The sequence below is a fragment of the Pseudomyrmex gracilis genome, unplaced genomic scaffold (assembly GCF_002006095.1).
Source record: "Pseudomyrmex gracilis isolate BER0280 unplaced genomic scaffold, ASM200609v1 scaffold_5, whole genome shotgun sequence".
NCBI classification, from domain to species: Eukaryota; Metazoa; Arthropoda; class Insecta; order Hymenoptera; family Formicidae; genus Pseudomyrmex; species Pseudomyrmex gracilis.
Window position 1 is genome coordinate 1,647,259 of NW_018020589.1, and position 25,083 is coordinate 1,672,341.

The window sequence follows — 25,083 nt, forward strand, 5'->3', positions numbered from 1 at the left end:
TATATACATATATGTTAAAAAATTTAATTAAAATTAAATTTTTTGATAGTAAACTAACTCAGTATATAATTTTATTTTGTTTGTTTTACCGTTTGTACATATTACATATTTAAGAGCATATTGTGCACATGTGATGACGACATGTCATACCGTAAATTCCATCAGATGGCTCTGACAATGAGTTTAAAAGATTGAAAGAGGGCGCTTTAGGCAATTAAAAGTTGTTCGACTCGAAATACACATACATACATGGCTGCGTTGGGCTACGTTGATCATCTGGCCCGATAAAATCACGAGTAATATCAACAGAAATTTCTGCATCTTAGAGAAAAGTTCATCAAACGGGCGCCCGTTTTTCGTCCAAGGTTTGCTTGGTCTGTGGGAATTGACAAAGACTGCAGTAATAACGACAAGCAAGCAAAATGGACATCGATGTGCCTAAGGATAACACAACAACCGAGCAAACGCCGATGGAGATCGACGAAGACAGCTCTGAGAGAAATCCGAAGAATGCCATTAAAGTCATGGCATCTTCGGGCACTATTGGCTCTGTGTCCATCAGTCTACATCCGTTGGTGATCATGAATGTTAGCGAACACTGGACTAGACTCAGAGCTCAAGAAGGTAGCGACCAGTTAGGTAAGAGATTTTCTCATTTAATAATTTATTTAAAATAAGCATACATAAACATAAACATAAATATTTATATTTTTTTAACTGTTCTACATTTGACCTAACATTTTTTCTCTCCTTATGTGTATATTGTGTAAATATTATTCTTAACGAAATGTTTTCAGTATACGGTGCTCTGATTGGTAAACAAAAAGGTCGTAATATAGAAATCATGAATTCTTTTGAATTGTTGTTCACATGCATTGGTGATGATGTTATAATCGATAGAGATTATTATAATACAAAGGAAGAACAATTTAAGCAAGTTTTTAGTGAAATGGACTTTTTGGGCTGGTACACTACTGGCGATACGCCCAACGAAAGAGATATTAGAGTGCACAAGCAACTTTGTGAAATAAACGAAAGTCCTGTGTTGTTAAAACTGGATCCGCGACCAAAAAATACGGAAGCAAGTTTATTAAATATGTTCCAATAAGAAAGACTAATTTTTTATCGATAAAAATGACATGGTTCTAATTAAGTTTTTCATTGTAGCATTTACCTGTCTCTATGTATGAATCGGTGATTGATTTAGTTAACGGTGAAGCCACTATGCTTTTCGTTCCATTAACTTATACATTAGCCACAGAGGAAGCAGAGAGAATTGGAGTCGATCATGTACAAAGGATGTGTAACAACGATCAAGGAGAATGTTCAGTAGGTATGTAACACAACCATGCTCTCATTTATCCAATTGTGAAAAAATTCAAATCGACTATATGTGAACACATTTAACTTCCAGTTGCTGAACATCTGACGGCTCAACATAGTGCTATTAAAATGTTGCATGCAAGAGTGAAACTTGTTTTGAGATACGTACAAGCGGTGCAGAGTGGAGAATTGAAAGGAAATCACGAAGTTCTTCGAGCAGCTTGTTCTTTGAGTCATCGTTTGCCTGTTTTAAATAATCCGAAATTCAAAGATGATTTTTATAATGTTAGTATACACCACGAAATGTAATATCTTGATCAGTTATGTTTTTGTACGTATTATATAATGATTTTTAAAATATTTTATATATTATGTTTCAGCAATGTAACGACTTCGGTTTGATGACGTATCTGGGCATTATAACAAAAGGTTGTAATAATATAAATCAATTTGTAAACAAGTTTAACATTTTGTATGATAGACAAGGTGTGGGGCGTCGCCTAAGAAGTCTCTTCTTCTGATGTGTAAATAGAATCTGTTGTTTTTATACGTCTCTCTTTTCCTTTTATTTCTTTAGATAAGTAAGTACCGAACTCAGGATTAAAGCTTAATCAGCCAACTTAACTGTAGGACACTCTGAGTACTACTTTAAACATATATACATAATGTAACAAAAATAAAAATAAAAGTAAAAGAGTAAAGATTATACACACAGCAGTTTTTTAAAATAAAGTATATAACAATGAATGTGATAGGAAATAACGACCACCCAAAAACGAGCGTAATATTGTTCAGAAATATTTATTGAAAGCTTATCTCTCTTTGTATAAATGGTATGTTTCAATTAAATATAATAACGTGTGATATTAAATAAAAACTGTGATGCATTGACATGTTTTGTTCTATGTTTATATTGGTTTTACATTCAGTTAAATTATAATTTAAAAAACAAAGATACCATTCATGCAACAAATTACATTTTAAAACATGGTTACTTAGAAATCTTGAATAAACGCAAAGTCCTAACTCCTGAGTGCGTGTATATACAAAATTCCTCCTTATTTGTATATAACAAATTTATTTAAATTTTCTTAATACATATACGTGCGTTTTATATATATTATAATACATATAATTTAAATAAATTTATATTATACAATTAGTATAATAGAAGATTGTATATGCAGTTGCAAAACACTCCTATCATTGCTTGGAATGAGAAATATGTGTTGCAAGACAGATACTTTCACATGTTTCACTTCAATGATAATGGAAGACCTCATTTTAATTGATTTACATACTACAAAGCATTTTTTTTGTTGTTTTCGTAGGCTCTGTGTTATCTACACTCCTTACACTCAAATTTATGATTTTGTAGAAGCAATTTGTGTGTATGTGTGTATATATGTATACACACAGATTTGATTTTTATAAAAAAATGATTCTATTGTAAGAGAGAAGTTTATTATAAAATATTACTAAAAGTTTTCTCTTCTAAAAATCTATTCGCATATTACACGTGTGTATATATATTATATATATATGTATATATATATATATATATATATATATATATATATATGTATACTCGTATATATATATATATATATATATATTAGAGAGAACGCGACTCTTATAGATAAATATTATTGTACAAAATATAGTTTAGTATATTGTGTGTATACGTGTGTTGTGTGCGAGGCGCACACGTTAGTTATTGCATGTAACTATGTGTAATTACACTCAGTTACTCGTTTCGTACGAAGTAAAATCAAAATTGACTTTTCGTACATGACTAGACCGTCATCAGGTGGAACAGCAGAGGAGGCTTCGTCCATTCTTTTTCCACCTCGTCACAACAACGTGTGACAATCGTGATACATATAATGCAATTCTTATTTTTTCTCCTACGTTTGTTTTCTGGAAATGTATATAGCGAGTGATAGATTTGAATATTACTTGACTCTATATACGTTTTACAGGCTAGAAAATATCGCAGCCACTACGCTTTCTATTTGTGATATATATTGCCTTTTACAAGGAATTGTGCGAGTCGACCTGATATTTACCTTTGATATGCTAGATGACAATGATAGTTTCAAACGAAAAGTAGAAACCACTCTTTTTCTCTGTTAAAATAAAACGTGTCTCTCTTATGTGACTACGTTTGTAACTGTTAATTAGAATTAAGTCTTGATTTTGTATCTTCAACTACAATTAAATACCCGTTTGTTTGTTTTTTTTTTTTTTTTCTGTGTTCTCTCTCACGTGGGGGGAGAGTAATATTGATATATTAGGTCTTTAATAGGCTGTCCTCGATCATAGTAGCCAGGATGTCTACCAGAACAGACAGCGTCGTGCCGGGCTAAGGACTCGGCTTGTCCATGCCGATGATCTCCTCGAAGAGGCTGTTCTTTCCTTCTACTTGGTCCTCGATTGTCTGCACAGCGTATCTCAACGTCGCAGCGGCCAGATCGCCCACCGACCAACGTCTGTCCATTAGAACTCTGCTCACGGTATCCAACTTGAAGTGCAAACGATAAATAGTGAGGATTTATATGCAACAGAAAAAGTAGAAACTTTTTTTTTTACCTTAGATAAACTGGGATTGCCGGCGGTGTAATAGATTAGTCTTGGCGCGCCCGCCAGAGAGGAAGCGAGCCATTGAATAACGAGTTTCAGCTGCGGATTGCCCTTCAACCTGGTCCCACATCCCCAGTTACCGGTAGCGATGGGTAATAAACCTCCTCCTTGCGGACTATTGTCGCGCTGCAACTACACACATTCAACAATATAAATTATTACAAATGTGTTTTTGTCACTAAATCATATTTCCAATATTTACACAGGCATCGTAGTTAAAGATATCATCTTGAACTCAGCTAGACACGTCATTATCGAACGTCATTAAAAACGCTACATACAAAGCTTAAACAGTGTTGTTATTGTTTTAGTTCACGCGTAAGTATTGATTTTTTTTTTTTTTTTTTTTTTTTTTTTTATTATATAACGATGAAAAAGAGAGAGCAGATACAATATTTTTCTGACGGTTAATATTGAGCAAAACAAAGAGGACAGAAACAATGCGTGAGTGAAGAATTGTAAATAGGATAGACTGAGAGACAGATGAAAAGTGTGTATTATTAGTCACGAATAAAAATTCTCTATATTAAAAAGGCTTTATGTGAAGAGTTCCAAGTCACAGAAGATGCTTTTCTTTCCAAGCATGTCTTGCACACGTATGATTCAACGCAATTGTTGTCATCTCATGCATTACAATTATACACGTGACGTATGCGGCCGTAACTCATCACCTCTGTGACACCGAGCATATTCGTTTTGTGCGTTTTGCGCACGTTCGCCGTTTGACTCAACCCAGATACGGGTGTTGCTGATAAACGCACAGTCGTCTGATCATCGACCAATGTTTGAAACACTTCCGACGTAAACGTAACGGCACGAAGTTTCCTACGTTGGGCATCCCTCGTCTCCGTTATTATCTCGCTCGAGGCGTCCTCGTAGCGATCTACATCTTCGGACTCGGACACCTACACAGCATTTCGGCTGCCGATTATTCCGTGCGTTTTACACAAGATTAATTTTGTTTAATTATTTTCGCTCGCATTGTCAGTCACAAGTCATCGACTCGGTTTCGAGAACTGTCTCTCATTCCATCACAAATGTGTGTCTGTGTACAATTTTCATGTTACAAGCGTGTTTTTGTTTTTATTCTCAATCTTTTACAAAAGGAGAGCTTAAAAGCGTAATTAAGATTATTAGTTTTCTTCGGCTTTGAAAGCATCTCGTAAAACAAAAGGTAAGACATTTTCGATCGAATATTAGAGAAAAAGTGACTTTTTTTTCATTTAAATGGTTTTTTTTTTTTTTTACGAGGACTGGAAAACAATTTGCGATTATACATCCGTTTCGATCGCGAAGGATCGCGCAAAAATCCAAGTCTCTTTTTAATTCAGCTGATTTTTGCAGGAATTTAATGCAATTTGTAAAGAATTCGCTGTCGACTTACTGATTGTTGTCTTCGGTTCTTTTGCCGAGCGAGTTCCAGACTGAGGCTTCTCACGGCCAGCGCGAGCTTGTGCTGCTGGTTCACGTCGTTCGCGTCGATGAACGGCTGCGGCTCGCCCTCCTGGACCGGCACACCGGCGAACGATTCGCTCAGAGCGCGTTTTAAAAGCGAACCGGCGAATTGCACGACTGCCTGATCTCTCGCGTCCAGTTCTCGATTTTCGTCCGTCATTATCGGATCGTCCAGCCATTTCGACAGCTGCTCGTAAACTTCTTCCAGTTCGGAACAGAAATCTGCGCACAAGATCCAGTTTTTTTTTAGTTCGTTTATCTCCGTCTTTATAAAGCGAACAATCTTTGGTTTTTTTTTTTGCAAACAATCTTTTCGCGAATACTTGCCAGAATTATATTCGGTGCTGAAGCTATACTTGCTGCTCGCACTCGTGTCCTTCTTCTGAATCATAGGTCCCTGATTCTGTCGGAATCGGCCAAGCCATTTTTGCTCGGCCTCTAGAGATTCCTTCAAGAATTCTTCGTCTACTGTCTCGTCCCGCAAGACAAAGCCCCTCGATCCTCCTCTTCTCACCCTGTAATTTTTTTATTTTTTTAATCGAATTCCGTTCAAAATATTATGCAATTGTGTAACTGCAACATTATAAATATATCGATTATACTTGATGTCTTGATCATCGACGTGACTGCCGCTGACGCTTATGCCGACGGCGTAGCTGCTCTCGCCGGAGGATGTATTCGAGGAGGTCATTCCGGTCGCCGTGCTTTCTCGTTTCAGAGCATCCTTGAGTCTCTGCGCGAAAGTTCCCCGTCTCTCGGGTGTATCTAATTGTGTGCTGTAACGTTTGGTGAGCTTCTGCTCTTCTTCCTCTGAAAATTTGTTCGTTCGGTCAAAAGCATCATCTTTCAAATTATTATTCGAATCTTTTATCCGAGCATAAATGTACACGTACCAGGTTCCTCGTCGATGGTCTCCTTGGCGCTGTGAAAACTGTCCGTGCTCTGACTGTTGCAACTGCTGTAGACCGACGTTTGACCGAGTGATTTGCGCGTAACCGGCAGAATCTCGCCACTCGATCCGAGCACGATGAACCGATTCCGACGATTCGTGCAGCTCGCGTCCTTGCACACCTTGTAAGGACTCGGCGGTCTCACCGATTTACCGTTAGGCCTCGTGCGCGTCTCCGTCGCGCTTTCCAATGTGCAGTGATCTTGCTTGTCCGCCGATATCTTGGAATTATTGCTCGCGGCAAAGCCCTTGTCCTCGCCCTCAGTTTCCGGCGGGGTGCTGCTGAAACTCTCGCCGATCGGCGACAGTCTGCGCGATCCTAGACCGATCTCCGCCTCCGAGTCCGTTTTGATCGGATCCGTCGGGCTGCTGGGCACGTGCCTCTGGCGAAATCCCAGCAACGACTTGTTCATCTCCCTGAGAATATTGTCCTCCTCGAACTGCGTTAACGGCAGTCGCGAGTAGTCCTCGGGATCTATGCAGCAGACGGTCACCTGCGCTCGGGAAACTGTGCGATTGTTTACCTTCCCACCGTGACGTATGTAAGAATCGCGCCGCGCCGAGAAAACGTTCTTCACTCACCACATTTGGCTTTAAGATGCCCTCGAATATCGCCTTGTGCCGCGGATCGTTTATCCTCGACATGTGTCTGACACCTTCTATTATCAGTACTTCGTTGTCTTCTAAGGCCTCGACAGACAGCATTGCGGCGAGCATCTCTGGATGTGTCGCGACCTGCGAGTGAAAAATCACGATCCTTGACGTAGCTTTAAATATTTCATCGACAATATATGAGACTGTGTGTGTATAACGTATAATTAGATAATCTTAATTAATTACATGTACAGTCTCCTGCGTGACGTCACCGTCGAGTACTCCGCCGCCGATTTTGGCATTGGCGAAGCACACTTGCAACACTTTCGATTCCGCTTCGATTCTTTCCAATCGACCTTCGTGACGTATCGTCAGCTGGCATAAAGGTGTATTGCTCTCCAGCCAATCTTCTATAGTGAGCCATTGCTTAGATGTCATCACCTGAGAATTGCATTAAAAATTCTTCTTATGAAAAAAAAAAACGAAGTAGAAGATAAATACAAAAAAAAACAATTCTTATCGCGTACCTGTCTGGAAATTATCAAACAACCATCGAGCGCGTGCTCCGTCTCGAGATAATTATAATAATGGAAGATACTTTTGAGCTTTGCTTTTTGTGCGTTTCTAAAACCCAACGAAGTACTTGAAAATTTATCTGTTTTTTTTTTTTTTTTTTTTTTAATTCTAAATTTCTTTGAGATTTCAATCAACGTATCGATATATAGTTACTTACTTGTGAAGATGTCTGAAGAAGTTCGTAAAGTTAAAATCGCGCAACGTGGGATGCGTTTTCGCGGTTCTCTTCGGATAAGTCGAGAAAAATGCGTTTGCGATTAAAGAGGAGACAAAGGCATAACTGTACTCAACGCTATCTCCTATATAATAAAATAAATCAATTATAAATTAGATCCCGAGAGTTATCGTAGTTTCGCTCTCTCTATTTAAACGCGTACTATTTGTTTTATCATTCTCAGAGAATGTTAATTGAGATAATCCAATTGCACAATTTATCTGTACGACGTAGTTGAGAGATTTAAATTTGCGATGCTCGTACCTTGCTGCTGGAGACTAAAATGTAAACCTTGCGGGGGTTTTGTGGATTTTAAGGCTTTCGCTCGTTCCACCATTTGCGGTATTGTCTTCGTGAATACCTGTTCTCTCTCTGCTAAATCGAGATCTTTGTCTAAGAAAGTCGCCAATTTGGAGAACAAGTTGGGGTCTTGTACATCTTCCTCAGGATCGAGGCTTATGCTGAATACAATACAAATATTATTTTTACGAATAATTTATATAGAAATATTTGTAAAACGTGGATTACGTTACTTTTAATGTTTTTAATATTTCATCGCGTGTTTCATAATTAAAAACTAAATCGAAACTATGAAAAATAATAGAATTTAGAGACAGCAATGTCAATCTGTATTTTTTATATTTTTCTATTTGATAAATTCTACATAAATTTTTTATGTAACGTAATTTAGAGAAACAGCGAACATATAACATCGAGTTGATAAGTCGTAAAGAAATCAACGAGTGAAAATGCGAGTCGTACTTGCACATGTCATGCAGTCGTTGCATCGCGTCTATTAGGTCTTCGGAATTCTTAGCCGAGGCGGCCTTGTCCAGCTGTTTGACGACAGTCGGCCACCAAGGCAAATCGCACGGTAACATTACTAGAGCCATTGTGGATCTGCAAAACAAACGTTTGGAAAAATCATCAAATTGCGCCGCGTTTAAACAGCGCGAGTGAAAAGTTTACGTCTGTTTTTTTATTTATTTATTTATTTATTTTTTTTTTCTACAATTCAGCACGATATGCAATTTTTGATGCATTCAACGAGCGAGCCCCGTACTTTGAAAACGCGCTAATCGATTTAAATTTATAGTTGGCGTGATATGTCAAAGCTACGCGTGATGGACGCTCTGAAGTAGCGCGATCGTAAAATAAAGCCGGCGCAAGCTAATCATTCCCTCCCTGCTCATGAATCTTCCGTTTCGTAATCGCTCGACGCATTTATTACATTCGCAATGCAATCGCGATTTATTGATAAATCCCAATTTTTCTCTATAATTTGTGCAATTTTACACACAAAATTATATTCATCACGCAAAACATTCATTATCGAGAAACGTAAAAGTTAACTTGACCTTTTATATCAGTAATAGAATATCTATGCTGATTTCTCCATTTAGATATTCGACAAATTAATTATAGGATGTAAATGCTTGAATTTATTTTTTTAATAAATTTGAGATCTAAATTTTAAAATTTCGAAACACGTCAATTTCACGTTTCAATAACTCGAGTCTGTCTTCGATACGTCGAGATTTTATTACTTGGCTCTGCGACATGTGATCGTAATTAAGCGTACAGAAGTGAACTGATTTCTCTTTCTCTTTCTCTCTCTCTCTCTCTCTCACGTTTTGTCGAACTGCCCACGATCTTATCTCAAATGGATCAAATGTCACATTTGTATTCCCTCTTTTGAGAAAACGCCGTCCACACGCGTACGCAGGCGCGTATCGGGGGGTTGGCTGGTTAGTAACCTCGTCTCGCGCACGAGGCGAATATAATTAGTCTCTTTTCCCACCGGAGAGGGAATTCACCGGCGGTCGTCTGGCTCGTCATCGGACGTCACGTCGACGTGCGAATCTCCAGAGATCCACATTTACATAATCACCTTCTTCTCTGTCCGCTTCCTCCTCGCCGAATCAGCTGACGCGTATAGACCGAATTACGTCTTGTGCTCCGCCGTCGCGACGCCGCGCTCGATCACCGACAACGACTATCCCAGCACCCTAGACCCAGCGCGAGACACCGGCACATAGTCGGGTTCTCTCGCGCCTCTGATCTTTTCCGATGTCCGAATCTACTCCTCGACGTGGAATACGACCTCAGAACTTTCAGAAACGTTTGGAGGTAGAGATTTCTATCCCTCGGTTTGTCGAAATCTCAAAATATTCTTGCACCACAAAAACTCCAGAACAAATTTCGCAACTCCAGATCTTCCGTGAAATTCTCCAAAGGTTATGCGATTTTTCCAACGTCGAGATCACAAGAGCCGATGATATTCGCGTAAGTTCCGGGTGACTTCTGATTCGCGTTCGCGATGATGTCGTCGTTATCCCGCACTCGCTCGCAACCACCGGCAAAAATCGTCGATCACGCGAAATGTTTTGTGCGGTACGAAACCCTTCGCCGGCTCGATTGATCGTCGTCGCGGCCAGATCGGAGCGGAACGGCGCGGAGCAGCGCGGAGCTGAATGGCCGCACGAGTAGCCACCCGTTACTACTGCCGTCGCACCGCTCTCGCCCCTTTACTAGCTCTTCCCTTCGCCCTCCCTCTCTGTCTCTGTCGCTACTTTGTCCGCCACAAGCGGCGGTCGGCGTCGCACCCGGCTATTTATAGAAAGCGGCGCCGGCGCCCTGCCAAACTGTATGTATAAATGCGATATGGTGTAGTAAGTCAAAAATGAACCAAGTTATCTTGATCCAAACTGGATAGACAAAAGGTAGTCATGAACCGCAAGCTCTGGAATTCTGAAAAAGTCTACACACCGAACAAGCACATTTTACGTGTCAAATGTATGAAGTTTCTAATGTCAACAAAAAGACGGTCTAAAAATTTCTTAGTCTTTTCTCTTCCTTTGGTATGCAAAAACTTTGAAAAGTTCAATTTTTATGTTAATGTCAAGTTTTATATATATATATATACATAAAAACTGACATTGGATCACTGGTCTACCGGGGGTGGTTCGACACATTTGTAATATTCTAATTAAAACTATGAACAGCCTCTTTTTTCACGTTATATATTACTCGTCAAGCATTGTTTAATGATTTTAATGAAACTGCAATAAATTGAGATATTTCTAAATCAAATGTTTTACAAAATTAATAAATTTTCCGCTTATGAGAGAGCTAAGAACTTTGTTCTTTGATATTGAGGAAATATAGAAAAATTAGAATTAGTCGACGTGTATTATTGTCGAAATATACTCTATATAGAACATATTTGTACTTTTGAGCATAAATTTAAAAATAACGGGGTTTTTTTTCAACTTTGTTTAAATTTTGTGAGAAAATATCAATACGTAGAAGAATACTGCTGTACCGATAGTAGGTTGTACACAAGTGTGTTTGAAGAGAAATGCATGTATTTGCCGGATTCATTTCGAAAGTTAGTGTGTCTATATTTGCGTCATGCAATTCGAAATTATGTCGCGATTGATCGTGGGCTTTGTTCGATATCAATCAATCTTCGGTAAAAATGTATTCATTGTGTTGACTTGGCGAGAGAAAAGCTAGTAATTTGATACCAAGCTAACAGTGTGGCGAACTATTGGCAGCTCGCCATTAGCATCCTTGTGCCAGATTTACTCAACATTTACTCATAACTATTTATACGTTGTACCTACATTTGTGTACAATTTATCTTTAATATTCTACTGCATATAGCAACATTTTAAAATATACATATGTATATTTTGTAACATTTATAGTTATTACAAAACTAATCTAAAACATATATAATTACATTTTGTTGGTACAATATTTTAGAAAACAGTCGATGATATTTTTTCCAATATATGGGAAACTGTATTGACTATGTATTGTAATTTATCTATTTATATTGCAATTTGTGCAATAATTATGTATTATTACAACAGAGAATATATTTTGAAATATATTTCAAATATAATGCGCAAAAGTGTTCGTCCAATACACAAGTTAGCGTTGAGTATTGTGCTCTGTAAAAGTGAATAAATCAGAGCGTTTCGAAACATACTAAGTAGTGGGCTAAGCTTTTGGTTCGACGCGCCCGTTCGCGCGGAGATATCAACGCCCGATCGAGAGATCTCACTTAATTCGCATAATCGAATTAAACTCTCTAAAAACAAACTTGAGCGCTAGAAGTTTGTATTGTATTATACATTATTGTATTATACATTATTGTATTATACATTATTGTATTGTACATATTGTTGTATATATCATGATTTTATTACTAAAACTAAATTTAAAAAATAAACAAGAAGATCAATTTAAAAGATATATATATATATATTACTATTTTTTCGTTTTACGTCAGTTTTAACAATTGATTAAGTTTCTCGTAACAACAATTTATAGAGACTCTTTTGTATTTATGTAAAGATATATATCGCGCGGCATCTTCTGCGTTAATCTTCTCGATTACAGATAAATAAGTATGATTCAATGACTCAATAAGCAGTTACGCGCCGAACCATTATGGTCGCGCTAAGAAGAGTGTTGCCTGATTGTTATACCGACGTCACAAACACGCCAGGTAGGGAATGAAATGCGCGCGAATGTAAACACCGACGTTCACTCGACATGTTCCTCTCCAGGTGCGGAGAAGTCCGCCTGTTCGTATGCAGCACAAGATGACTATGATTCCGACAGGTGCCACCACCTTGCGGAATGATTTGCGCGTTCCTGCTAACTTAGAATTCAGGGAAGTATCGAACTTGCTGATTCTAAATTATAGATGAGAGTAATGAATAAATGCGTATAAATATATGTAACTAGAAAAAAGAATTTTCTATGTAAAATTAAGTGACTGATGATTTGCATCAGTCACGTTTCGTGGCCGTTGTCACTTTTTGCGCAAGCACCACAATTAAGAATCGCAATCATTTAGAAAGTTATTCTACAAGACGTTCAATGTGATACTTTTTTAAAATTTTAAGATATTCGACACATGCAGCTACGAAAAATAGTGTAATTGGAATTACATGAACAGTATAATCAGATAAGAGTCTATAACACATCCGGCACAACTATTTTTTTTAATCAATTGCAGGTTATAGAAGCTATAAACAATTTGTTAACTATTTAAAATTTGTCAGGTAACAATCTGAAAACTGTGAAAAAAGACTTTCAATTTTTATTTTTCAATATTCTAGCGTGTAACAAATCGCCCTGATGTAACACGGGCGCCATATTGTTGGTCGCTACTGCCCATTGCAATCGCGCTGGTACCCCACGATCCCACAACGACGATTGTATCAGAGAACTGCTGGAGAACGAGAAAGGAAGGGGTTTCCATGTCGCTTCAGTGAGCTCACGCACGTCGAACACTTATCAACGCACGGCGCCGCGCGTAAGGCGATACGTCCAAAAATGGCGTTCCTCGCGTAGCACAGCTCGTCATCGTCGTCGTCGTCGTCGTCGTCGTCGTTATTGTCGGTGTTATTATCAACACCGTCACGAGCCGCTTGCTGGGGAGCTCGCCATCCGATCCGGCGGGGCCGCGAGACGCCAGTTCCGAAGAAGAGTAAAATCCAACGTAAATACACCAGTTTGCGTGCCGCGCGTTCCTGAATCCTGCGTGCGGACAATTACGTGGGTGGTTGAATGTGTATGCATGTGCTTTTTTCGTGTATGCTCACGTATGCGTGTGTGTGTGTGTGTGTTTCCGTTGGAATACGGAATGATGAATATCCGGACGGAGCGCGTCGTAAAATTTCGAATTATCGCCGATGATACGATGAACAGCGCGCGACTCCGTTTTTATCAGATCGCATCCGTTGGAGTTGAAGTTCTCGAATAGTAATAAGATTGCGATAGATATATATTTCCGTAAGCAACATATATATATATGCATGTTGTTGAATAAAATATTTGTTAATGAGAGAACTGACACGTATCACCTGCGCGTTCAACGACTATGACTTAGACGCATTATCAAGTTTAAAACAGATCGTTATAAGTGTTTGCTGTTCACAAACTTCCGAACATTTGAGTTTCTTTTGTGAATTAAAAATTTCCGCAAGTCTTGCAGCCAAAATTTGTGACACACCGAAATACTAGTGTTATTAAAAAACTTGACGTAAAAAAAAGTTCGTGAGATCAAAAGAGAGTTTCCACATTTTGCGGAAATTCAGACATGCAAGAATAATAATTTCAGAGAAGCAGATCTCCGCGTGACTTGTGACATTTGCTAGAATATTATTCACCGGCGTGTGTCATTCCGACCAGCATAATAAAATTTCAATATCCGCTAGCTGCAATTTCGATTCGTGTCCGCCATTCACAATATACCGGCGTCTAATAAACGACACGCTATTTTGTTCACAAACTAATGAATGAAGCGGTGTTGTGTCGATGGTTGTAGACCTCACACAGATGGTGGGGATCAATCTTTCTGCTCTATTTTCTCGATTGATAAGAATGACGTGAGCAAGATTTGTGCGTGCGTGCGTGAATATATATATATATATATATATATATATATATATATATATATATATATATAGCGAGTAAAAACTTTGAGAGCAGTGAAAGTTGTTGTATATATGGCGTATCACACTTCACTAACGTGAATTTGATTTGCATTTGACGTTCACGCGCGGATGTGCGCGAAAGCCGCGATGTCTCGTTCAAATCTATCCGACGCATTATGATAAGCATCGGATAAGAACTTCTCCGCGCGCTCTGTTTATTTCTTACGCGATTAATTTGTTCTGCGATGTTTTTGTTACATTTGCAAAACGCGCGTGTCTGTGTGTTTTAATTATCAGTCGCGTCATAATTCTCTTAAACCCGAACATTCTTAATCGAATTCACTTCTTTTCGCAAACTGTTATGTAACGTGTACCAAGACACGTCGAGAGATCAATATTTATATTTTTATTAATCTTTTTATACCTTCGGTCGGCGAAATTGTGAAAAAAAAAAATCGGTGTATCGTCTGGGACGTGCCTGCGCGTCTTCGTGAATTTTTACGCATTTACGCAAGCGTCACCGGTCAGACGAGCTTTTGAGACAACAGTGATGTCATACCGCGATATATCACGCATGAAATAACTCGTCGAGCGAATTACGCATAAATAATAAACTCGCACGTTGCACGTGCGCGGAAATTGCAGCGTTTACGATTGCCATTATGTCGATGCGTCTTCTCCGCAGCAAAAAAATTTTATAACATTTTGATGTAACAAATTTTACGTACGTGTAAAAACATCAAAAATAAGCATACAAATTGCTCTCTTTAAAAAGAAAACGCCGAAACTCTCATTTCTCTCTGGAAGCGTTACAATTTTTGCAAAAGTAGTCCGTTGCGGTCTCTAAACCTTTAATATTTAATATTGCACATTGTTATTTGTTCGCGTGTGATGGATCTTGGAATGGACTTCGCGAACCGCTTCGCAATTAGCGGATTGTTTATGGCGCTTTAATTTTATCATCGGCACAAGTAGACCGTCGTGACTCAAATCAACGAAAAACATCGGTAAAAATTCTTTAAATATTGTTATTTCGTGCGGCATCAAAATGGTGCTTCTCGCGTGTCACTTCTTTAGTAATTGGTTTGAATTCCGTGAATTCAACGCTTTCTTACATCCGTTTCTCCACCTAGTTAGTTCGGGATTCATGCGAGTCGCGAAAGATTTGGTGTGTGAGATGGAAAATGAACAAACAAACAAAAAAAAAAAAAAAAAAAAAAAAAAGAAAAATGATCACGTGGCAAATTCGCGTTTATGCAACAAAACTCGGAAATATAGATTATATGCAGAGATGATCGAACGGGCATACTTCTCGCAGGTGTATTATCGGCACTTTCACCGTCGCGAAATTCACTCGCTAATTCTCCTTCGCTTTATGGTGATGTCGGCACAATGCATGACCGCCGTCGACTTTTCACCGCGGGTAAATCGAGTTTCTCGCAGTGAGACGACCTCAAAGGTCGCATTCGCAGGCCTGCTTAAGCGTTTCGCTTAAGCAATAAATTTTTTACAGTTTATTACATGTAGTCTGTGTGTCTCCCACGTGTTCTCTGATGCAATACGTTTTTTTTTTTTTTTTAAATCAAGACAATTGGGTTACAAAAATTGCAACGATAAAATTAAACGCTAGAAAAATTGTTGATAAAACACTTCGCAAAAGAGATAAAAAAAAAATGTATGCGCAAATTATTTTTGCTGCGAACGATATGATTAAAAAACAAAAAAAAAAAAGTGGAGAATGTAAAATGATAGATGCGAATTCGACGAACTTGATATCTATTCAGGTTTAACGAGTTTGCGCGATTGGTCACGCGGAGCTTTTCCAACAGGAACGCGAGAATGCAGTCGACCGAGCAGCTGCGACCGGAGCAGCTGGTGGGCCTGGTGGCCCGTTCGGCGGAGGGTACAGCCGCAAAGGGTATGCCCATCAAAGGACACGAGGATCTCTGGGTGGAGATCCAGGCTAACACCTTCCGAAATTGGGTGAACGAGCATTTGAAGCACGCCGACGTAGGCGGCGGCCCGGTGTTAGACCTCGCTGAGGACTTTCGGGACGGTACGCGTCTTTGCGCCTTGGTCGAGGTGCTCACCCAACGTCGTCTGCCGCGATGGAATCTCCGACCGGCGAATCAGCATCATCATCTGGAAAACGTGTCCACGGCACTGCAAGCTATCGAAGCCGACGGCGTTAAACTCGTCAATATCGGTGAGCAAAAAAAAATCATATTTCTCATTTTTAATTTCCTTACTTCAAAATAAAAATAACAATAAAATAAAAAGAACATTTTCCGTAGTTAACAACGTGTATAATACGTACAGCAATATGTGTGGTGTATTATAAAAAAAAACCTCAAGAAAATTGAAAAATATACAATACTGGGTAGAATCTGCTTTATTTAAATTCTCTTTGGAGATAATATGAAAGAACAAGTTGATTGAATGCTGAGAGAGTGACGCTACGCTACTGAATTTTTTTTCACACGACACGTAACGCAGAAAAATGCCACTTTTTTTATAGAGATCGACGAGAGAGAGAATTGCAAGGATATAAACGTGAGACGAAGGCCGGAGCACATCCACGGTCGCGCGAGATCGTCAAGGCGTTGCACGCGCTCTTAACGTTCAATTACGCCTCGTAATTGGAACGACCGGCGATAGCAATTCGCGTTCGATAATATATCCTGTGAAGTATCAAGTTTATCGTAATTCGTGACGGAGAGAACACTGTCTGTAAGAATTAAGTTAAGCTTCTACTGTTTCTCCGTCTATAAATACAGTCTTTATCGATTCAAATTATCTGGACATATCCTTCTCTCACATTATTTAATCTCGTTTAATCCGATGTCGGGTTCGTTCATACTCTTCATATTTCGTAATCCGATCTGCAACTGAGTTGATCATTAGCTACGGATAAATCACGTGTGGGAGACGCTTCTTCGCGTTGTTCATTAACTCTCTCTTGCCGGAGAGGCGCGGGAAAGAAGGCGCACGCGCACACACGTGAGGTGCATTATTAATAATGATATGCAATCGAAGTACGCGAGGAAGCCAGGCATTCTTCAGGTAATGAGCAATCCTTGAAGATATGCGCGTCTGTTCTTCTTCTTTTTCTTCAAAAGAAATCGCGCAAAAACCGCATGTTTTTCGACTTTTTCGATCTCAATACGCATCGATTGCTTCAAATTACTTTTTGGATGCAATACACTGTTTTTTTTGCCGATTGCTCACGTACGGGCAAATTGCCGGGTAAATTCTTATTACGCTAAAGGTAACCAATATTTTTTTACAATATTTCTCTTTCATATAATTTAACCATTTTTTCAACTTTCTCCTTTTTCGTATTTTTTTTTTTTTTTTGCGATATTCTCGGTACGTTATGTCGCTTACATTGAAAGCTTATGTTGAACTCTTTGTAACGTACAATATTATTTTATTCGTATGTCCCTAAATGTAAAGGGGATAATAAAATTTCGATATAATTATTATAAAAATCGAGAGATCGTAAACTGCGCGAAAGAGAATAATTTTTCTGCTCGGAAGTATCGGCGGCGATCCGAGCCATTACCTGGCGCACGCCGCCAGTAAAGTAATGCGGTTTTCCTCAGTGCGGTGTAGCAATCAAGAGATAGATAATATAACGCGAGCGCTGCAGCGCTCCGTACATGAGTCAGCACGCGAAAACGAAGAAGTTAATATCGTTTCAAATATACGGTTTATCATTCGCTGTCTGTTTTTCAACAAGTGTACAAAGGTTGTTCCTGTTTGTCTATCATTGAACTTTAATTTCGCATGTGACGTCGCGAAATTATAACTCGGCCGGTTTTTTTACCGTTAATTTTTTCAGATGTATGAAACAATGATTGAACTTACACACACACACACACACATATTTAAATCGCAACAACAAAAAATTGTTTTTTATTTAACGTAAATCGCGTAATCTTCGAAACCGACTATATCTCATACTCTCAAGGATCGCGATGTATGGCGCGTGTACGTGTATCTCGTGTTGATTTCAACGTGTGTATAATATATATGATTTTTTTTTACTGTTCTCCCTTTTTTGTGTCACACCATGCAGATCAGAACTTCGAGGTCATTGCCTTTCTTGTGTCGCGCTGTTGGCGCCTACGAGGCCGCTGAAAGCGCTGCCGCGCGTTGTCGTATGTGCGGCACGCATCGCGGTTGTTGGCGTGAGATTCAATTTGCGATCATGGTGCGCGGTGCGATACCGTCTCGTGAGACCGAGATGAAAGCGCGCTTATCTTTAAGAGCGAAGAACAGGCGAGTCGAAAATGACACGCTCGACGAGCAAACGAGCTCGAGTTCTTCGTTTCATTTTCTAATTGTCATATTTGCGTTCTTTGATTTATCTCTCGCGCAAAACATGTCTAATGAGCGCAAAACTATGTGCGGAATAAAAAAAAAAAAAGAAAAACAAAATCTAACGATTTGAACAATGGGCGATAGAAACTTTTTCCGGTTTCACATTATCGTAGAAAAAAAAGTTCGTGAAATCTACGAGGAGATTTGGCTTCGCAAAATTGCTAATTTGCAATTTGATGAGGGGATAATTTGGGATTTCGTACTTTCGCAAAGATTGACGGAACTACCGGAACAAGTGGTTTAAAAAAATTACCGAGTACACAAGTAGTTTGTGTGTGCTTTCTGCGAACGCGTGCGCGATACGCGTGGTGTATAACAACGGTGATGTGAGTTACGGTCGTCGGGAATTAAATCCTCAAACTTGTTCCTCAAAATCATCGTAAATCCTTTCCTCGCGCAATTACGACTGTGGAAAGATGCCGCTCGAACACGCGCACGTGTCTTTTTCTCTCTCTCTCTTTCCCTTTTTCTCATTCCTCGCGATTCCTCCGCGGAATTAAATTGCTCCTCCGTGCGTGCCAGACCGTTCTTTCCGGATAGAAGTGAGAAAATTTAGGTCGGCGATAAATCAAATTGATTATTCTTTACTTCCCGACGGTTTACCGTTTTCGACGGTTGTGTATTGTATTCGCACGAACGCTTGAAGATCCGATTCTCTTGCAGGTAACGTGGACATCGTGAACGGTAACCTCAAGCTGATCCTGGGTTTGATATGGTCGCTGATCGTGCGGTATCAAATAGGCAAATCCAAGTTCCCGCCGAGGAAGCTCATGCTCGCGTGGCTCAAGGTCGGTAGATAATAAATAAATATACGATTTTCGCATCGAGTGCACGACCTCGGTTTGTGCATCGCGACCGAAAAACCCAATGCAGAAACGCGATTACTCGCCTCCTAGTTTCAACCTCCGACGAGTTCGCGTTATCTACATTATGTTATATACGCGACTTCGTTATGAAATAGCTCGAAAATTGCACCAAACGAGCTCGGCGTATCGGATCACGCAAATTGAAAATTGAGGATTCCGCGATGTGCGCTATATGAGTTTTCTACATAGAGGCAATTTCATTTTCAGGCTGTTCTGCCGGAATGTAGAGTCAACAATTTCACAACCGACTGGAATTCCGGCGTGTATCTAAGCGCGCTTTTGGATTACTGTAAACCGGGTCTGTTTTCTCATTGGCGGCAACTTGATCCGAATGACAGGTAAAAAAAAAAAAAATAAATAAATAAATAAATATAAGATGTTGTTCTGAAAAAAACACGCATTTAATAAAAACTAACTCAAGCGTTTTTAATATGGAAAGTAAAGGAAGAAAAAAATGTAATTCAATATCAATTTAAAAAACTAAAGTTTTGCAATACACTTGAATTTTTATCAGGAATATTAATGTAACAAATGTGTCTTTTTTTTATCTCGTACATGTGTTGTAGTAGCATTACGCTTTAATTTGCAGCGTTTACAACTGCCGTAAAGCGATGGAGATATCGAAACGAGAATTCGATATTCCCATGGTGTTGGAACCCGAGTACTTGGCGTCGCCCTATCTGGACGAGCTCTCAGGGATGACCTACTTGTCGTATTTTATGAAGGAAGGCTCACCGGGCTTCCACGCAACGCTGCGATGGGTCAATTCGCAATTATCTCATACCTCAATACGGAATTTCACGGTGAGTGGAGTTTAGTGTGTTCCGGTTTAACACAATATCTCACCGGTGATATTCGATTGTTTTGCAGACGGACTGGAACGACGGCAGAGTTTTGTGCGGGATTGTCAGAAACTTGGGTGGCCCGGTGCCGTCCTACGAAAAACTCGATACAGATCTGTCCGCGTGGGAACACAACCTGCAAATGGGTAAGAAATAACATATATATAAATGTAAATTTTTTCCACGGATTAAAGTATGTAACATCAAACAATTCGATGTTGATTTGCGTTTGGTTTCTTTCTAAGGTATCGATGGCGGCAAGAAATTGGGTGTGGAACCAATTTTAAAAGCGAAAGACATGGCGGACCAGAATGTGGAGCATTTAGGCGTGATGGCTTACGCGGCTTACTTTCAGTGGGTGAAACCTCGTCCTCAAGCGAGCCGACAAATCGCCGTGCATATCGACAGCACATCCGCTCGAGTGCAACAGCCGGTTGGTTATTAAGTCATTGTTTGTTAATTGCACCCCACTTTGCTCCACCTCTCGGCGGCTAATCAGCGTTCACGAATTTTAACGTTAAGTCGCAACTTCTTCTTCTGCATCGTCATTCCCATTTCAGTTGATGAAACACTCGCAAAGCTTTCACTTCGAATCCCATCCCGTTTATATTGTTGTTACTTCGACAAGTGACAGAGTTTGATTTGATTACACAGGCGCACTTCAAGTTGGAGATGCTCACCAAAGATGTAAATATGAGAGAAGTGCGAGGAGAAATTATCAGTCCGTCCGGACGTGTGGAGTGCAGACTCACGTGGAGCGGAGTTCACGGCAAAGGCACTTTCGTACCCACGGAAGTTGGCATGCACAAGGTTCGTCATCGAAAAGGCAGCACGTAACTTTAAAAAATGTTCTATAATTTACAGTTATATAAGTTACACTTTTATTATAAGTTTATTAAGTTTATTAATTTACCCCGAAGAAATTTATATTAAAATTTTTTAATTTTAAATTTTAATCCATGAAATTTGTTTAATTAAAAATGTTTATTACCCAGTGCGTGGAATTTATTCTGATATATTTTAAAGATAGTTGTTTAAAAAATAATTTAATGTGCACGTTACGCGTCACAGTTCAATGTCAGTTATCTTTTATGTTGTTTAAACTTCTTTTTGATTTTTTTTTTCAGTTAATGGTTTACAACGACGGTGAACTAGTAAATGGTTGTCCCTATTACTTCAGGGTTTTGCCGCCGCTAACGAAAATCAAATCTCCGGGTATGGATCCTTGCGCTATAGGATCTATCGTTGAGGTTCTAGTCAACAGTTACGGTAAACTTTCGAAAAATCACAATATTTATTAAATTAATACGAAAAAACAACTTAAGAATCAAACGCAAGATGTCAAATATACATTATACGAGTGTAATAATATTAAATTAATTTACATAATAATTATTTTCAGTAAATTTACAACACATTTATTCAAAATTAAAACGTTGAAATTTCATATTTAGGAACTAGTCATGATGGTATCGACGTTACCGCGTGGTCTCCGACCGGTAGGTCACTTCCGTGTCCCGTCAAAGAAAAGGACGGCGTGCACACGGCGACTTTTCAACCCGACGAGACGGGAGAATGGAGCATCGCGATAACGCATAAGGGAAATCACATACAGGGAGGTCCTTTCGCTTGTTTCGTGTTTGATCCCAACGGAATCAAGGTATGATTAGCAACATAATTTATTTATCAGTTTATAGATTATTTTGTTGTCTACTTTATATTCTCAATCATTTTTTATTTTTTTATGTTATGTTATACTAGCTTTTAGATACGGACGGTGCCATGCCTGGACAACCGTTTTCTTTTATCGTTGACGCGCGAGGAACTGGCGGACTGGGTGACGTGATTATCGATATCGTTCACGATAAGCAGTCGGTATCTTACAGACTGGAGAACTTCGGCCACATGCAGTATCGGGTGTCCTTCGTGCCTGGCGACGCGGGCAAATATCGGGTGTACGTGTACTTCAACGGTTCGGATGTGCGCGGCTCGCCGTTTTCCATACGCGTCGGCACGCAGAAGGGCTCGCACAGATCAAGAGAGTCAACATCCAGCTTGGAACGGTCCAAGATGTCGTCGCTGGAACGACGAATGAACGGACTGAACGTCTCCTCAACGGAACGAATCAGTCCGACTCAGAAGATTTACACCACGACCGCGTACAAGTCCATCAGCCCGACGCAACGCGGTTATTCGCCCATTCATCAAACCAGCCCGAGCACGTATAAGACAACCGCCAGCAATTACGTCACCGAGAACTCCACCAGCTCGACTTACCACAGCAACTCGCTAAATCGCACGCACTCGCCGATTCATCTCAATCACAGTCCGGTGCAGAGGAATGCGCACAGTCCGTCGGTGCTCAAAGAGACGAAGGAAATCTACAGCAGCAGCAGTAGCGCGTACAATCATCGTTCCAGATCGCCCAATCTGCAGAGTCCGAGTTTCATCAAAGAGTCCAAGGACATTTACTCGTCCAGCACGTTGAACAGATCGCGATCTCCGGACCTCAGCAGTCCGACAGCTCATGTTATCAAGGAATCCAGGGAAATCTACAATTCGGGATCTCTGAAGAGATCGCGTTCACCGACACGAAGTCCGTATCGCAGTGCCACTCAGAGTCCTGTTAATCGCAGCTTCAGTCCGAGAACTGGCGACAGAGACGCGATCTACAACAACCGGCGCGGATCCACGGACAACGGCGTCGTGGACACCAGCAGTAACGTGCGTGTTTCCTCGATGGTGGGCGGCAATTCCAGACGCGATTCCTGGGACGCGATCGCCAAAACGAGATCGCTCCTGTCGTACGGTAGCTTAGAGTCGCTCGCGAATCTAACGAACAACTCGCCGACGGCGGATAATCGCGTTGACAGTCCGAGTAATCATTTTCTGAACAACAACAATTATAAAAACGCGCAGAGTTACTCCACCTTCAAGAACACGTCATCGCACTCCGCGACCACAACAACGAATTACTCGTCCGTGCAGAAATCGTCGAGTCCTGACTACGGGACCGGAGTGCCGAAGTACGGCAACGACGGCCAGACAGCCGCTCGCACGCACGGTATCCTCAAGAACAAGAACAACAACTATTACAGTAAAAGCGTGGACACGACGGACGGCACTGTGACGCACGACCGATACCTGAATAACGGCGGTACCGTTTACGTGCCCGCCTCGTCGGCTAAAAACGGCGCTTCGGCGGTCATCGCCACCGGAAACGCACTGGAAACATTACCCGTGCATCGACCGACCACTTTCAGTATCAACTCCGGAAGCGTGGACCCCAACAAGGTGTCCGTCACCGTTACCGGTGAGTTTCAATTCCTTCGAAACCGCCAAAGTACGTCGAGAAGACGCGAATGCACAATAAAAAGCCTCGCGCTTTCTCTTCTTCAGGTCCCAACGGTAAAACCGTGCCGGTGCAGAAATCGAAGCTGCGGGGTTTGATGTACACTATCACCGCTGATGAAGTTGGCGAGCACGTCATTCAAGTGTTGGTTAACGGCCAACACGTCAAGGGATCGCCTTTCAGGTTTGCTCAAACAAATCCACGTATCTTCTTTATTACACGTGACTTTTATCTGTCACGTGTTTTCTCCTCAAAACCGCTGATCGTCGGTTCAATGTCTTTGAAGAAAGCTTATTGAATTATAAAGCGAAGATTCGTCTCTTTTGCGTCTATTCTATATTCTTAAATATTACGGTTAAACCAAGCACACTTTTGAATTAATTATTAAAATAAATGTTATTGCTATATATAAATCATTGCAGATCGCAAGCTTACAACGCTCGAGCTATACAAGTTGGAAACATCCCGAACGGAGTGGTAAACCAGCCGGTAGAATTTGAAAGTACGTACGTCTCTGACCGTGTGCACCATCTGGCGAAACTGTACAAGTGTACTTGATAATGAAAGATATTTATTCGTTGTTTTTTTTTTTTTTTTTTTCAGTCGACGGGTCAAGAGCCGGCTCGGGAAACTTGGAGATCCTCGTAAACGGAGGACACGTCACGAGTTTTGTGAGAGCGCTGGGTAGTCAACGTTTCTTGGCATCGTTCGTGCCACATGAGGCTGTCGCGCACTTGGTAGAAATGACGTTCAACGGGGAAGTCGTTCCCGGTGAGTTATTTTTGCAATTTAACACTCGAAACTCTCGGAGTGTCTCGTTGAGCAACAAGAAAGAGAGAAAGAAAGAGAAAAGAAAAGATTATCTTCGAAAATGTTCGAATTCGTTTTAACGTTAAGCGTGTAATTACACACATTTCTTATGAGTGCAAATAACGAAGCAAAACTGTTTTTTGTCTTGTTAACATTAATAGTTAGAACAGCCCATTGGACTTCGAACGAATCTCGTTCTCCGAGTTGTTCGAAGTGATTCTCTTGCAGCGTGAATATCTTCATTTTCACGGTGCGACTTTTAGCGAGCGCTTCTTTCTTTCGTCAGATTCCGATGTGCCTTCGGCACTTCTCTCTCTCTCTCTCTCTCTCTCTCTCTCTCTCTCTCTCTCTCTCTCTCTCTCTCTTTCTCTCTTTCTCTTTGCTAGAATAAATTCCTACGGCGTAAGTCGCGAATAAAGCGCGCGGCACGCGTGCGCACGTGCACGGACACAAGTATTCTCATGGAATGCATGATAGTCTCTCTCTGCCCCGTCGCTATTAAGGAAGCTGGAATGCATACACACACCGTTAAAATCGTATTTAAAAGTGCATTCGCGAATAATCCAAACAAGTTGCGGAAAGACTTGTTAAATTTAAGTAGCTGTAATGTCC

At 40.2% G+C, this 25,083-nt stretch overlaps 3 protein-coding genes across 4 annotated transcripts in view; 2 read left to right on the forward strand and 1 right to left on the reverse strand.

Moving 5' to 3' along the window:
* The first annotated feature begins 235 nt into the window (after positions 1 to 235).
* LOC109857426 (COP9 signalosome complex subunit 6) lies at positions 236 to 2,031 on the forward strand. The gene is made up of 5 exons (XM_020433716.1): positions 236 to 639; positions 798 to 1,081; positions 1,168 to 1,333; positions 1,415 to 1,608; positions 1,704 to 2,031. The coding sequence occupies exons 1-5, from the start codon at positions 423 to 425 to the stop codon at positions 1,842 to 1,844; spliced, it is 1,002 nt and encodes a 333-aa protein (XP_020289305.1). The 5' UTR covers positions 236 to 422; the 3' UTR covers positions 1,845 to 2,031.
* A 1,422-nt stretch (positions 2,032 to 3,453) lies between these two features.
* Positions 3,454 to 10,200, reverse strand: LOC109857629. Of its 2 annotated transcripts, XM_020434133.1 has the most exons (14): positions 9,646 to 10,200; positions 8,517 to 8,654; positions 8,019 to 8,215; positions 7,698 to 7,839; positions 7,492 to 7,588; positions 7,211 to 7,405; positions 6,953 to 7,105; positions 6,315 to 6,864; positions 6,024 to 6,231; positions 5,749 to 5,936; positions 5,351 to 5,643; positions 4,638 to 4,871; positions 3,916 to 4,098; positions 3,454 to 3,847 (listed from the first exon to the last, which is right to left on the reverse strand). In XM_020434133.1, exons 2-14 carry the CDS (start codon positions 8,645 to 8,647, stop codon positions 3,689 to 3,691), a joined length of 2,730 nt encoding a protein of 909 aa, XP_020289722.1. In that variant the 5' UTR covers positions 8,648 to 8,654; positions 9,646 to 10,200; the 3' UTR covers positions 3,454 to 3,688. The 2 variants fall into 2 exon arrangements, with proteins under 2 accessions (XP_020289722.1, XP_020289730.1); XM_020434141.1 differs by lacking the exon at positions 4,638 to 4,871.
* A 2,848-nt stretch (positions 10,201 to 13,048) lies between these two features.
* The window catches only part of LOC109857611 (filamin-A), a 29,486-nt gene continuing 17,451 nt past the window's right edge, over positions 13,049 to 25,083 (forward strand). Inside the window, exons 1-14 of the mRNA XM_020434103.1 lie at positions 13,049 to 13,278; positions 16,045 to 16,421; positions 19,265 to 19,389; positions 19,675 to 19,805; positions 20,057 to 20,270; positions 20,338 to 20,455; positions 20,555 to 20,742; positions 20,964 to 21,119; positions 21,437 to 21,578; positions 21,764 to 21,969; positions 22,071 to 23,622; positions 23,709 to 23,844; positions 24,084 to 24,163; positions 24,265 to 24,432. Of these exons, the coding sequence (XP_020289692.1) occupies positions 16,055 to 16,421; positions 19,265 to 19,389; positions 19,675 to 19,805; positions 20,057 to 20,270; positions 20,338 to 20,455; positions 20,555 to 20,742; positions 20,964 to 21,119; positions 21,437 to 21,578; positions 21,764 to 21,969; positions 22,071 to 23,622; positions 23,709 to 23,844; positions 24,084 to 24,163; positions 24,265 to 24,432 (3,583 nt within the window). The 5' untranslated portion in view covers positions 13,049 to 13,278; positions 16,045 to 16,054. The remainder of the gene's footprint in view (positions 13,279 to 16,044; positions 16,422 to 19,264; positions 19,390 to 19,674; positions 19,806 to 20,056; positions 20,271 to 20,337; positions 20,456 to 20,554; positions 20,743 to 20,963; positions 21,120 to 21,436; positions 21,579 to 21,763; positions 21,970 to 22,070; positions 23,623 to 23,708; positions 23,845 to 24,083; positions 24,164 to 24,264; positions 24,433 to 25,083) is intronic.